The 12894-nt window shown below is 42.0% G+C and overlaps 1 protein-coding gene across 3 annotated transcripts in view; it reads left to right on the plus strand.

Annotated features, from left to right (window-relative positions):
• The window catches only part of LOC108698862 (carboxyl-terminal PDZ ligand of neuronal nitric oxide synthase protein), a 59102-nt gene that overhangs the window by 25513 nt on the left and 20695 nt on the right, over positions 1 to 12894 (plus strand). The window contains exon 1 of one of the 3 annotated variants that reach the window (XM_041572382.1): positions 2475 to 2575. The exons of the other annotated variants lie outside the window; for them this stretch is intronic. Coding sequence (XP_041428316.1) covers positions 2522 to 2575 — 54 coding nt within the window. The 5' untranslated portion in view covers positions 2475 to 2521. Of the gene's footprint in view, positions 1 to 2474; positions 2576 to 12894 lie in introns of those variants that run through there. 3 annotated transcript variants of the gene reach the window in all.

A 12894-nucleotide genomic window follows, 5' to 3' on the forward strand; every position in this document is an offset into this window, starting at 1 on the left:
TTAATGTTCCTGCCGCCGCCTTTTAGTCTGATCACTTTAGATTTCAAGTGGTCCTTCCAAGTGCGATCAAGAGCCAGTTTGAATCTGTCATTTCTGAATCCTCTCTTAGCTATATAGATCATAGTTACACCAGAGTCATTATGGCAGGGCCCAGGGCCAACTGTTGCCAATGTGCCCTCTTCTCTCCTTCTTGCCCTGTTGGGGTCTTTTTGGCTTTCCATTGCACTGAAAACTGTAGCAGGCCCCTGGGGGAATCAGAGCCAGCAATTTCTTACAGGAAGAGTGTAAATTGTGTGGGTATTTAGATGAGAAAGGGGTCGGAAACCAGTCCCTTGTCATGCCAGATCATTCACCTGTTGATCCTGTTTGTATAGGCAGCATTCTCTGCATCTCACTGAATTATATAATTATAGGATTTAAAGGGCCAATATAACAACCTAGTTTGTGAGTGGAGTTATATCCCATGGACTGTCCCCTCTGTATATATTATATAAAGCATATGTATATAGGTTATTGTGTACAGAGTACATCTCTCTATTTATATGGGTGAGAGCAGCCATATTGCTTCCCTTAATACAGTAGAAGGGGCTAGGAAGCAGCTGCAAGTTGTTGTAACATTTTATATCCATAGCTGAACAATTCTGTTAACCCCTTGGCTGCTATTGGTTACGTCGAATTGCTAAAGCCTTCATAGCCAGGAGATCTTCAAGGCTGACCAAATTAGGTTTCCCGTGGCTAAGCTGATTTATTGTGTTTTAAGCCCTCGGAAAACATATTTGCAGTGATTTTTAGCAGTGCCTGTTGTTTTCCAACAGCTTGCGAGTTAAAATCAGTTCCTCTGTGCCACCTTGGTGCTGACTGCAAATTTTTAAGGCAAGCAGGTACCAGGAAAGCTTGGTTTTTTCCTCCAGAAATATAGATATTGCAGACTACGCTGTATTTGGAAAGAAATACATATATGTATGAAACGATGCGGGCACTTTTACTGCAGCAGCATAACAGGGTTTTCTCTCTGCCCTTGTGCATAAAGAGAGGACAGAAAAGTAAAGAAAGGTTTGTTAGGCTGTGCCCTTTGGTTCTAACTACAGACACAATGTAGCAGTAGTCCCATCCTTGCTCTCAATGTTCCCATCCTACTGTCTCTACTTTCCTTGTTCCATCCCTGCTCTCCTTGTTCCCACCATACTGTCTCAACTTTCCTTGTCCTGTCCCTACTCTCCTTGTTCCCATCATACTGTCTCTGCTCTCCTTGTCCCGTCCCTGCTCTCTCTGTTCCCATCATACTGTCTCTACTTCCCTTGTTCTGTTCCTGCTCTCCTTTTCCCCATCATACGGTCTCTACTCTCCTTCTCCTGTCTCTGCTCTCCTTGTTCCCATCATACTGTCTCTAGTTTCCTTGTCCTGTCCTTACTCTCCTTGTTCCCATCATATTGTCCCTGCTCTCCTTGTTCCCATCATACTGTCTCTGCTCTCCTTGTCCAGTCCCTGCTCTCCTTGTTCCCATCATACTGTCTCTACTCTCCTTTTCCTGTACCTGCTCTCCTTGTTCCCATCATACTGTCTCTACTTTCCTTGTCCTGTCTCTGCTCTCCTTGTTCCCATCATATTGTCCCTGCTCTCCTTGTTCCATCATACTGTCTCTGCTCTCCTTGTCCTGTCCCTGCTCTCCCTGTTCCCATCATACTATCTCTACTCTCCTGTCTCTGCTCTCCTTGTTCCCATCATATTGTCTCTACTGTCCTTGTCCTGTCCCTGCTCTCTTTGTTCCTATCATACTGTCCTTGCTCTCCTTGTTCCCATCATACTGTCTCTGCTCTCCGTATCCCGTCCCTGCTCTCCTTGTCCCGCAGCAGAAGCCAGCAGGAGAAGAACTGAGTGTGTGCTGCTCCGATGTTGTAAAATGTCAAATTGTATTTGTTTGTGTGTGTCGGATTGCATTATTGATTCTGTGATGTTGTGACCTCAATAGGTGTATGGGTGTGAGCTAGTGATACCGGCATAACCTAACCCCTGACCGACCTGGCTTGCCGCATTGTTAAAATTTATATACCCCTATGGTGACATCAGAGATGGGGCAGGCAAACACAAGTATATGGAGTCAATTGAGGGGCTAGGACTGAGAGGAGGTGTAGGGAGTACAGGACAGGCAGTAAATACAGACTGCCACCTGCCCACAACCTGCCTCTGGGGGAAACTGATCAGCCCAAACCTGTCTGACCCAGTGGGTAACTCCTGTGTCCCATAGATATTTGGGTCTACACTTGCTTTACCAGCACAAGCAACAATCTATTATTGCATCTGATTCACTTTACAGACTTTCAGTCCAGCTGCAGTTGCACCACTGCCTGCAATGTGCCTTGTACCCCAAGCCTATTTAATTTGCATTTTGTTTCAGACTCCTGCAGCCACCTCACTAGGAATTTCTGGGCCCTGAAAAATCTCTTTAGGACCCCCTAAGACAGATGTGCATCAGACGGGCCCCTCTATGCTCCCTGGGCCTCGCAGCTGACACGCTTTAGTAATGCCCAAGCTCTCTTCAACAGACAGAAACATCATCAATAATTCCACCACTGAGGTATCTCTTTTTAATGCGATGGCTTTGAGTGTGCCATCTGTCTCTCCGGCTACTGCAGACTGGCGGTTGACAGTCGCATCTTGTCATCTTTTTAGGGCAGTTATATTGATGGTTTCAGAAAGGAGAGTCGGCTGCCAACCTACTCTTTCCTTACTTTACTGATAATAGATATGGTGAATTAAAGATGTTCTACTTTTAATACTTTTTATTCTCCTGCCAGTTCATTGATGCCCAGCACAGCAGGGTGACCTTCGGACAAACTGGTTAAAGTTCATCAGCATATACATTGTAAACGGGGTGCCTGGTGTTGTTCAGGGGTACGTCTTCTTATCCCACCAACGCTATGACAATCAATCACATCTTACTCACTGAAAGTGAAAACTAAAATAGGGCAAAGGAATCGCTTTTTATTTGGGGGAATTTTTTTGTGCATTTGAGCCGTTTCCACAAGCTGACACTTTGTCTAAGAATAATCACAAGTGTCGGGGGGCCCTGGGCTTATTATCCAAGAGGAGAGACTGGGGTTTTTTTTCCTCATCACAGAACAATGACAGATGTGTCGGCTTTTGTGAAAGGCTCCCGCAGGAATAAAAAAAAAGGGGGTTTTGTCGCTCCAGTCAATTAGGCAGCAGGACATGGAATGTGATTCGCCACCGGAACACAGACATTCTAAATCATGAAAGGACGCCTTTCCGGGGTCTATGAGACAGGGAGGTTTTAATTAGAGAGCTTGGCTGCCCCTGATTCACAGGCTTGAGGTGGTTACAGGGAGAAATAAATTTGTCTATTGCATGACCCTGTTATTGCAAAAAGGGGAAACCAATCTGTCAAACCCTTATTAAAGAGTAAGAATAATGTTAAGTAAGGCTACCCCAGCACTGGTTATAGTCTGCCCCTTGATAGATGCAGGGTTCAAGCCTTATTATTGCTATTCAGGGAGGTGTACTAACACCCGGTTTGGACTAAAATTTTCCCTTTAATTTGCCAATACAGCTTGAGGTTATAGCTTATTGTGTGCATTCTTTCTCTGTATATTTGTATTTATACATATGGGAGGAGGAAGGTGCCATATTGATTCCCTTAGACAGTACAGTATGAGGGTATAGCTTATTGTGTGCCCAGAACATTCCTTCTCTGTATATTTGTATTTATACATATGGGAGGAGGAGGTGCCATATTGATTCCCTTAGACAGTACAGTATGAGGGTATAGCTTATTGTGTGCCCAGAACATTCCTTCTCTGTATATTTGTATTTATACATATGGGAGGAGGTGCCATATTGATTCCCTTAGACAGTACAGTATGAGGGTATAGCTTATTGTGTGCCCAGAACATTCCTTCTCTGTATATTTGTATTTATACATATGGGAGGAGGAGGTGCCATATTGATTCCCTTAGACAGTACAGTATGAGGGTATAGCTTATTGTGTGCCCAGAACATTCCTTCTCTGTATATTTGTATTTATACATATGGGAGGAGGTGCCATATTGATTCCCTTAGACAGTACAGTATGAGGGTATAGCTTATTGTGTGCCCAGAACATTCCTTCTCTGTATATTTGTATTTATACATATGGGAGGGAGCTATATGATCTGGTTCAGGGTCAGATATTCCAAGCTTATCACAAAGTATTATATAGGGTACCATACTTCTATAGTTTGTAGGTTCCATCTGGTTCTAGAAAGAAATTGGCAGTGCCAGCACTATGTGAGATGATCTGCAGGAAGTAGGTGCCACTGAATGACCCTGTGATATATAAGCGTGGCCAGTCGCCGTGTATAAGAGAAGTGCACAGATGCACTATTAAATGGCACAGAGTGACTAATCATATTCAATCTCACGTCTGCTTCTTGCCGGCAGTTGATTTGTCGTTTGTCATTTTGATACAGCGTATGCCACCGGGCATTTGGATAATGTAATAGAGATGGTCTTTAATTGCGCCTGCAAGGTGTCACTCGCATCTCTAAATATCTATTTATTTTCCAGACGATGCACAGCAAGCTGCTCTCTGATTTAATGTATGATAATTATTATTCAAAATTAATATCTGCTGCAGTCTACCACCGGCGAGGGGAAAGGCAAAATATGTATTCAATCGCATGGTATACGGGACAGCACAAGCTTAAAGCTCCCAGAACATTCCTTCTCTATATATTTGTATTTATACATATGGGAGGAGGTGCCATATTGATTCCCTTAGACAGTACAGTATGAGGGTATAGCTTATTGTGTGCCCAGAACATTCCTTCTCTGTATATTTGTATTTATACATATGGGAGGAGGGGCCATATTGATTCCCTTAGACAGTACAGTATGAGGGTATAGCTTATTGTGTGCCCAGAACATTCCTTCTCTGTATATTTGTATTTATACATATGGGAGGAGGGAGGTGCCATATTGATTCCCTTAGACAGTACAGTATGAGGGTATAGCTTATTATGTGCCCAGAACATTCCTTCTCTGTATATTTGTATTTATACATATGGGAGGAGGTGCCATATTGATTCCCTTAGACAGTACAGTATGAGGGTATAGCTTATTGTGTGCCCAGAACATTCCTTCTCTGTATATTTGTATTGATACATATGGGAGGCGGTGCCATATTGATTCCTTTAGACAGTCTGTTTGCCCAGAACATTTCTTCTCTGAAATGACCGAACATTAAAAATCCTAGGATGGAAAGGGAGCTTTGGAGTAGTTTGTTGGGGAGGGGGACGTGCAGTTAGCCAGAGTTTCTTTTAATTTGGCCCACTGTCTTTTTAATTAAGTAGAAAGCTGTTTGTTAATTGCAGCTAAGTTTCACTTAAGGCTGGCACGAATAGGAAATCGCAGAGACCTTTCTTGCCGCGCTGCTGTCTGTGTCTCCGGGAAGGGACGTGTCCTTTGTGGCTCATTTGTAGATAATATCAGAATCCAGGGTAGTCACGGCCCCGGAAAGTGCTTCCTGAGGAACAGTCAATGTAAATGGAGAGCTGAACATTATTAGTAAAGTTTTACAGAGAGAATGAATTCACTTTAAAGCGCTGTCACATAAGCAATGGATTGTCATAAAAATGCTTAAAGGTAAACTAAGGTGAACTGCTTAAAGGGAATATAAACCCAAAAATTCTATGTTCCCTAAAAAGGATATAGGTCTAAGCCACTTCCCAATATCCATTAATTTATCATTCTCACTGGGTTTATAGTTCTGTGCAACTGTCATTGTGTCTGTCCCTTTCTCTTCTCTGCACTGCTGCCTCTGACTCCTGATACAACTTCCCAATATCCATTCATTCCTCATTCTCACTGGGTTTATAGTTCTGTGTAACTGTCATTGTTTCTGTCCCTTTCTCTTCTCTGCACTGCTGCTTCTGATTCCTGATACAACTTCCCAATATCCATTCATTCCTCATTCTCACTGGGTTTATAGTTCTGTGTAACTGTCATTGTGTCTGTCCCTTTCTCTGCACTGCTGCTTCTGACTCCTGATACAACTTCCCAATATCCATTCATTCCTCATTCTCACTGGGTTTATAGTTCTGTGTAACTGTCATTGTGTCTGTCCCTTTCTCTGCACTGCTGCCTCTGACTCCTGATACAACTTCCCAATATCCATTCATTCCTCATTCTCACTGGGTTTATAGTTCTGTGCAACTGTCATTGTGTCTGTCCCTTTCTCTGCACTGCTGCCTCTGACTCCTGATACAACTTCCCAATATCCATTCATTCCTCATTCTCACTGGGTTTATAGTTCTGTGTAACTGTCATTGTGTCTGTCCCTTTCTCTGCACTGCTGCCTCTGACTCCTGATACAGCTTCCCAATATCCATTCATTCCTCATTCTCACTGGGTTTATAGTTCTGTGTAACTGTCATTGTGTCTGTCCCTTTCTCTGCACTGCTGCCTCTGACTCCTGATACAACTTCCCAATATCCATTCATTCCTCATTCTCACTGGGTTTATAATTCTGTGTAAGTGTCATTGTGTCTGTCCCTTTCTCTGCACTGCTGCCTCTGACTCCTGATACAACTTCCCAATATCCATTCATTCCTCATTCTCACTGGCTTTATAGTTCTGTGTAACTGTCATTGTGTCTGTCCCTTTCTCTGCACTGCTGCCTCTGACTCCTGATACAACTTCCCAATATCCATTCATTCCTCATTCTCACTGGGTTTATAGTTCTGTGTAACTGTCATTGTGTCTGTCCCTTTCTCTTCTCTGCACTGCTGCCTCTGACTCCTGATACAACTTCCCAATATCCATTCATTCCTCATTCTCACTGGGTTTATAGTTCTGTGTAAGTGTCATTGTGTCTGTCCCTTTCTCTGCACTGCTGCCTCTGACTCCTGATACAACTTCCCAATATCCATTCATTCCTCATTCACACTGGATTTATAGTTAAGGTAACTGTCACTGCTATTCTCCTTCACTGTCTCTCTTTTCTTAGCAACGAAACAATGTAGCAGCAGTCATCTGATAAACGGGAAAAAAATAGAGCTAGCTTCTGCTAGATTGTTTCAGTCACTCTGATAACAGAGAGGGGATCTATCTATCTATCTGGAGCTCATTATGCACATTTGTGCCACACTATTGTTTCCCCCAACAATGGAGTTAGCTCTAATAGCCTCCTCCTCTGATGGGGTAAACAATGTGGGGGTGACGGGTGCCCTTTAAAGTATTACATTGACCATTAATGGGTCTGTGTAAGTCCCTATTATGATCCAATATTTGGCCCAGAGCCAAGCAATCTGATCAGTCCTCTTTGGCTCTACATGTTGATAGGGCTCGCAGCATGAGTGAGTGACTTGCAGCAGGACAAAGTTACAGTGAATGATGCTGTAGTTACACACAGTCAGTAGGATATAATAACGAGGCACCAAATCCAGGATTTAGCCATATCCTTGCATTTTTTAACAGGTTTGGATTTGGTGGATTCATAAATGCTCAGCCAAAGTAAATTCAAGCCTTTTAAGTCAAGTGACTTTGATGCTCTGGGAAAATTAAATGTGATTTTTTTTTTTTTTTTAAATCTGTGACATTTTATGATTCCTCCTCAAATTTAAATTCACAAGTCTGTCATTCTAAAGCACTCTAATATAATATCCATATTTTATATTTCCTACTGTGGTGTAGCAAGTGCAAACTGGTATTTCCACTCTCAGTGCTATCAATCAGCAGCCGTCCTGCAATGGAAACTTCCAGTCCCGTGCTCTGCGGGGGAATTGAATGATTGTCTTTAGTTAATGCCTAACTGTGCATTAAACCTGCCCCGTCCTATTCATCCCTGGGGCACTCCTACGTGAGGCACTCACCTGTGTGTGGGATACAAGCAGCGGCTGTAGCTGCCCAGAAATCACAGAACCATTTAAATCTTTGATAAAATATGTCTTGGATGAGGCTGCATCTCCTGCTTCTGACAGGGGCCCAAGAGCAGAACTGGCTGCTTCTAAAAAAATATTAAAAACTCTTTTTATCCTCGGATTCCTTGCTCGTGCATCTGTAGAGAGCAAACAATTTGGTGTCTACAAGGTCTTATGAGGTAGATCATTTAAATTACCCATTATCAAATATAACCCCCCCCTGCATAATGGATTTATGCAAGTCACAAGAAAGGGCGATGGAGGGGTTTGTTTATACAGAACTCATTGTCTCTACCTAATCTAGCTAGATTAAAAGCATTAAAAGGGCAGAATGGTTTTTCAGCACAAGTTCTATTTAGTTTGCTCCTGAAAAACAATGCAAACTACACATTGCTTTACTCCTGTTCCAGGTTAACAATTATAGTGATTTCAGGGTGGTGAAGAAATTGGCGCCTCCTGTTAGTTTGTTGCCCTTTAAAGAGGACAAAGTCTCTCCTTATGCAGGAGTCTGAGTACGGTTCTGGTGGACCATTAGGTAAAATTCATCATTGGCCTGTGCTGCCTTTGCCTAGATAATGTATTAGAGCTAACTGTCTTTTATCATAAACGCCTCCGACACCCAGCTGCGTGTAGACAGACAGATTGCTGAGAGGGGGAAAGTGAATGTGCCATTGCCCTAAATGTAAAGAACGCATATATCAGTGCCTTGCAGAGAAGACATGCCACATGCATTAAGGTTTACCAGCGGACTCTCTATTCGCATTGCCTGCAAGTTGAAGAAATAAACAGCCTCAGCTGTCTTCTTCCCATGTAAAGGTTATTCTGCCATCCGGTATAATCGTGAAGCCAACACTTTGTGCATCTGTGGGGACGGAGTCACATTGTCCCGTAACGTTGTGTTCTGCAAAGGAAGATATTAGATATTATAGTATTTAATTCTACTTCTGTTGCAGGGGCTCCCCTGTCTTGTATGAAGAAACTGTGTCTGACATTCACTTCTTTCTTTTTCTTGTGTTTTCTCAGCAGTTTGTATTACAAATGCCAAAGCTGGAACATTTCTGCCAGTGCAAATAGCTTCCGTCTGTATCTGTTTGTTTGTTCTGTACACTTGCCTCATACTGTGTTTGCTCAGCCAGTAAGTGTATGTATTTATATAATACACATAAGCCATGAATATCTTGTAAATTATATCCTTATAAACGAGTTCTGATGTCATCAGTTATCAACGGTGAGTTCTGATGTCATTTCAGTCACATGACTCACTGATACTTGTGTATTATAATAAATAAAGTACCCCCAGTTGCAGAATGTTTTTATTAGGGATGCACCGAATCCAGGATTCGGTTCGGGATTCGGCCAGGATTCGGTCTTTTTCTGCAGGATTCGGATTCGGAATCCTTCTGCCCGGCCGAACCGAATCCGAATCCTAATTTGCATATGCAAATTAGGGGCGGGGAGGGAAATTGCGTGACTTTTTGTCAGAAAACAAGGAAGTAAAAAATGTTTTCCCCTTCCCACCCCTAATTTGCATTTGCAAATTAGGGTTCGGTATTCGGCCGAATCCTTCGTGAAGGATTCGGGGGTTCGGCCGAATCCAAAAAAGTGGATTCGGTGCATCCCTAGTTTTTATATGGTCATGAAGCTCCTTGGTAACTTATAATATCCTTATATTTTACAAGAGAGGATACTTTATTCACTATATATATGAAGAGGGGTCAGGCCAGTAACCCAGTCTTTTCCAGAGAAGGCAAGGTTTTCGGTAGTAGAAGTTCCCATTTGATGTCCCATACTGAATGGTGGCTTAGTGCTTAGCATTGTTTCCATGCAGTTCTGGGGTTCTAGGTTGCAGTGTTTGGGGAGAGAGGGGGGCCCAGTAAGGACCCTCATCAGCACCCTTACCTACCATCCAATCTAAGTAGGTTTTGGGCATGTGATTGCAGGTAGTTCAGCAATCCAGAGGTGGAGGGTGGATGCCTTAGTAATGCATTGAGAAGGGGGGTCTATGCAATGCGTTTGAAGAGTGAAAGCCTAACTTGAAGGTATTAGGGTAAAAAATGGGGTGAAAGTTTATTTTCCAAAAAGAGGGGTCAGGAGGCATATCTCAAAGCTTCTGTATTTGGAGACAAAATGGATCTTTTTCTTACACACTTGGACAACGGATGGTCTGAACAGCGAATATGATGTAACCTGCTTTTTTGAATAAACTGTAAAGTGTTGTTAAATTTAAAATGAAGTTTTAAAATCCTGCACCAATGGCTGCCCTTTGAGATCGGGTATAAAAGAGTATGGCTACTAATCCTCCAATAATGTCAGTGCAACAGTTGAGTGTGTCTTTAATCATGGGTAAACATTGGTAGTATTGCTAGGGCACTCGGGGTTAACACTGCCTGGATTGGCCCACAAATCCAGTTGACTGGGGGGATTATTGAAACGACTAAACCACTACGTTTCAAGTCAAATCTGAAGGTTTTTTCCATGACTTTATTACAACTGCTTACATTCTGGCTTATAGAGATATATCCCTGATTATCAAATAAAACTCCCAGGATTCTTCTCTTTATTAACCATCACCTGGTATTTACACTGAGCAGAGGCCTTGTTTGTCTTGATGCAAAGATACTAAATCCTCGGGACGCTGAATGTGATTGGGATTATGCCTGTTTACTATGTAGAAGCACATACTCACTTTATGGTATACTTTAGTTTCTCTTCTTTTTACTGGTCCATATTCATTTAGCAGCTATGTATTTAGCTTTGATTATCACTGGGACAACATGCTCTATTATAGGAATAGCTAGAATCTCAGCTGCCATAAAGCAGGGCATTACTGCTGCTTACAATGGGGATCAGATAGGATCTGTGCGGCTACTGGGACAGAATGCTCATTATACAGATAGCTAGAATCTCAGCTGCCATAAAGCAGGACAGGACTGCTGCTTACAATGGGGATCAGATAGGATCTGTGCAGCCACTGGGACAGAATGTTCTGTTATACAGATAGCTAGAATCTCAGCTGCCATAAAGCAGGACAGGACTGTTGCTTACAATGGGGATCAGATAGGGATTTTTATTAAAAAATATGAACAATAACAATAAACAAAATCAAAATGTCATAACAAACAAATCAAAACATACAACAGATACATATTCAAAAATCCATAGTTTTTTCCCATGAAAAATCTATCCCCCTCCACAATTTATTGTTTTCTTTATTGATATTTATTTCTTTCAATTTTATCAGGTATAATTCTTTCAAAATCTTTTTGGTTGTCAAATCTATAGATCCTTCTTCTCTCCCAAAAGTTTTACCACATCTCCTCATCCATAAGAAATATCGAACAACTGAGAAAATAACAAAGAGGGTCTCTTTATCCAGAGGATGGTCATTAGTTACAATTCCATAGGCTCTTTCCCCGTAAGTGTTTCTACAGAAATTATTGATTCCCAAAGTTGTTAAAACTTGATCATAAAGGGCTTTTGAGACTGAACATTCTAATAAAAAATGATCTACTGTTTCTTCTTTTCCACAGTCCCAGGGGCATAAACTATTTACTGCACTTAGATAACTTAAATTTCCCCTTACAAATAACTTCCCCTGTAGGGCCAACCATGCGTTATCAAACATTTTTTCTGGGAGTCTTTTTCCATTCAAAAACTTAATGCATTCCCCCATGACTTTTACAGGGCAATCTTTTGCACTCAAAGAGACAACAAAAAAGGAGCTTAGCACTTGTTCATACAACTGTTTAATGGGGATCAGATAGGATCTGTGCAGCCACTGGGACAGAATGTTCTGTTATACAGATAGCTAGAATCTCAGCTGCCATAAAGCAGGACAGGACTGCTGCTTACAATGGGGAACAGATAGGATCTGTGCAGCCAGTGGGAACAGCAAATGGAGCTGCTGTATAATTTGCATTAGTTAATTAGAAAAAGCCAAAAGATAATACATGACGGTGGTGTAAGCCAAACCCAGCACACTTAGCAACCTGTGTGATTGAAAGGGAGGATGTATCTCCCAAAAGACTGAAATGTATCACAAATATGTACATACGCTGTCATAAATCATTTTATTGAGATGAGGAGCTTGAGCGAATACAATGGGTTTGATTTATCAGGCGCCTGAGAATGATGTTGACAGCCCAATACGCTGCGCTGTAGCCACGTCTGTGTGTCTAATTGCTCCTGGGAGGAAATTCTGATTATTTTTGCATTTATATCGCTGCTCCAAAGTCTCTGCTCTCTGTATTTCACTAATTGGTTAATGAGTATTGTTTGGGGGGGTTAAAAAGCATTTTAATTGTAATGTAAGGCATTAGCAGGATGCCATTGTGACGTCACTGTTAGAGAAGTGATAAGTGAAAATCGACTTCCCCTTGATTGACATGAATATATATTAGTTATTCCCTTTAATAAAGTGCACTAGTGTCGTAGCAAGGAGGTTGTGTTCATAGAAGTTAAACCTTGAAAGGAGCCGGTACCAGTCACTGCAGCATCTCAGCGCTTTTATTTTCTGCCTTTGATGTGACAGATCCTGGATCCCCTTTGATATATCTGGGGCATGGAACATCACACTGCACCACCACCGCATCTTTTCTGTAAACAGAACGGTCTGAGCGAGAAATACCTGCAACTCCTGCGTTACCCCAAGATGAAGCACCCTTGTCTTGCACCCCGACTGTTGGCCGGTCCGACTAATGTGCAGAACTTTTGGGGATATCAAATCTCTAGTCATAGCTATGAAATATTTAGCAGCTACAACAGAATCCCCCCCGTGCAGACAGGCCGCCACCTTGTTCTTTCTGCGTATAAAATAGTAAATTTGCTTTTTTTAACCTTTATTATTTATACCTAGAAGGGCTCTTGTGCTAAACCCATTTACACACAGCGGAGGATAAGTACCTTCCCTTGTTACTCTTAAATATTTACAGTTTGGCTCATAAATATGAATTGGATCATATGACTCTATAAATAGCTC

The sequence above is a fragment of the Xenopus laevis genome, chromosome 8L (genome assembly GCF_017654675.1).
Source record: "Xenopus laevis strain J_2021 chromosome 8L, Xenopus_laevis_v10.1, whole genome shotgun sequence".
NCBI classification, from domain to species: Eukaryota; Metazoa; Chordata; class Amphibia; order Anura; family Pipidae; genus Xenopus; species Xenopus laevis.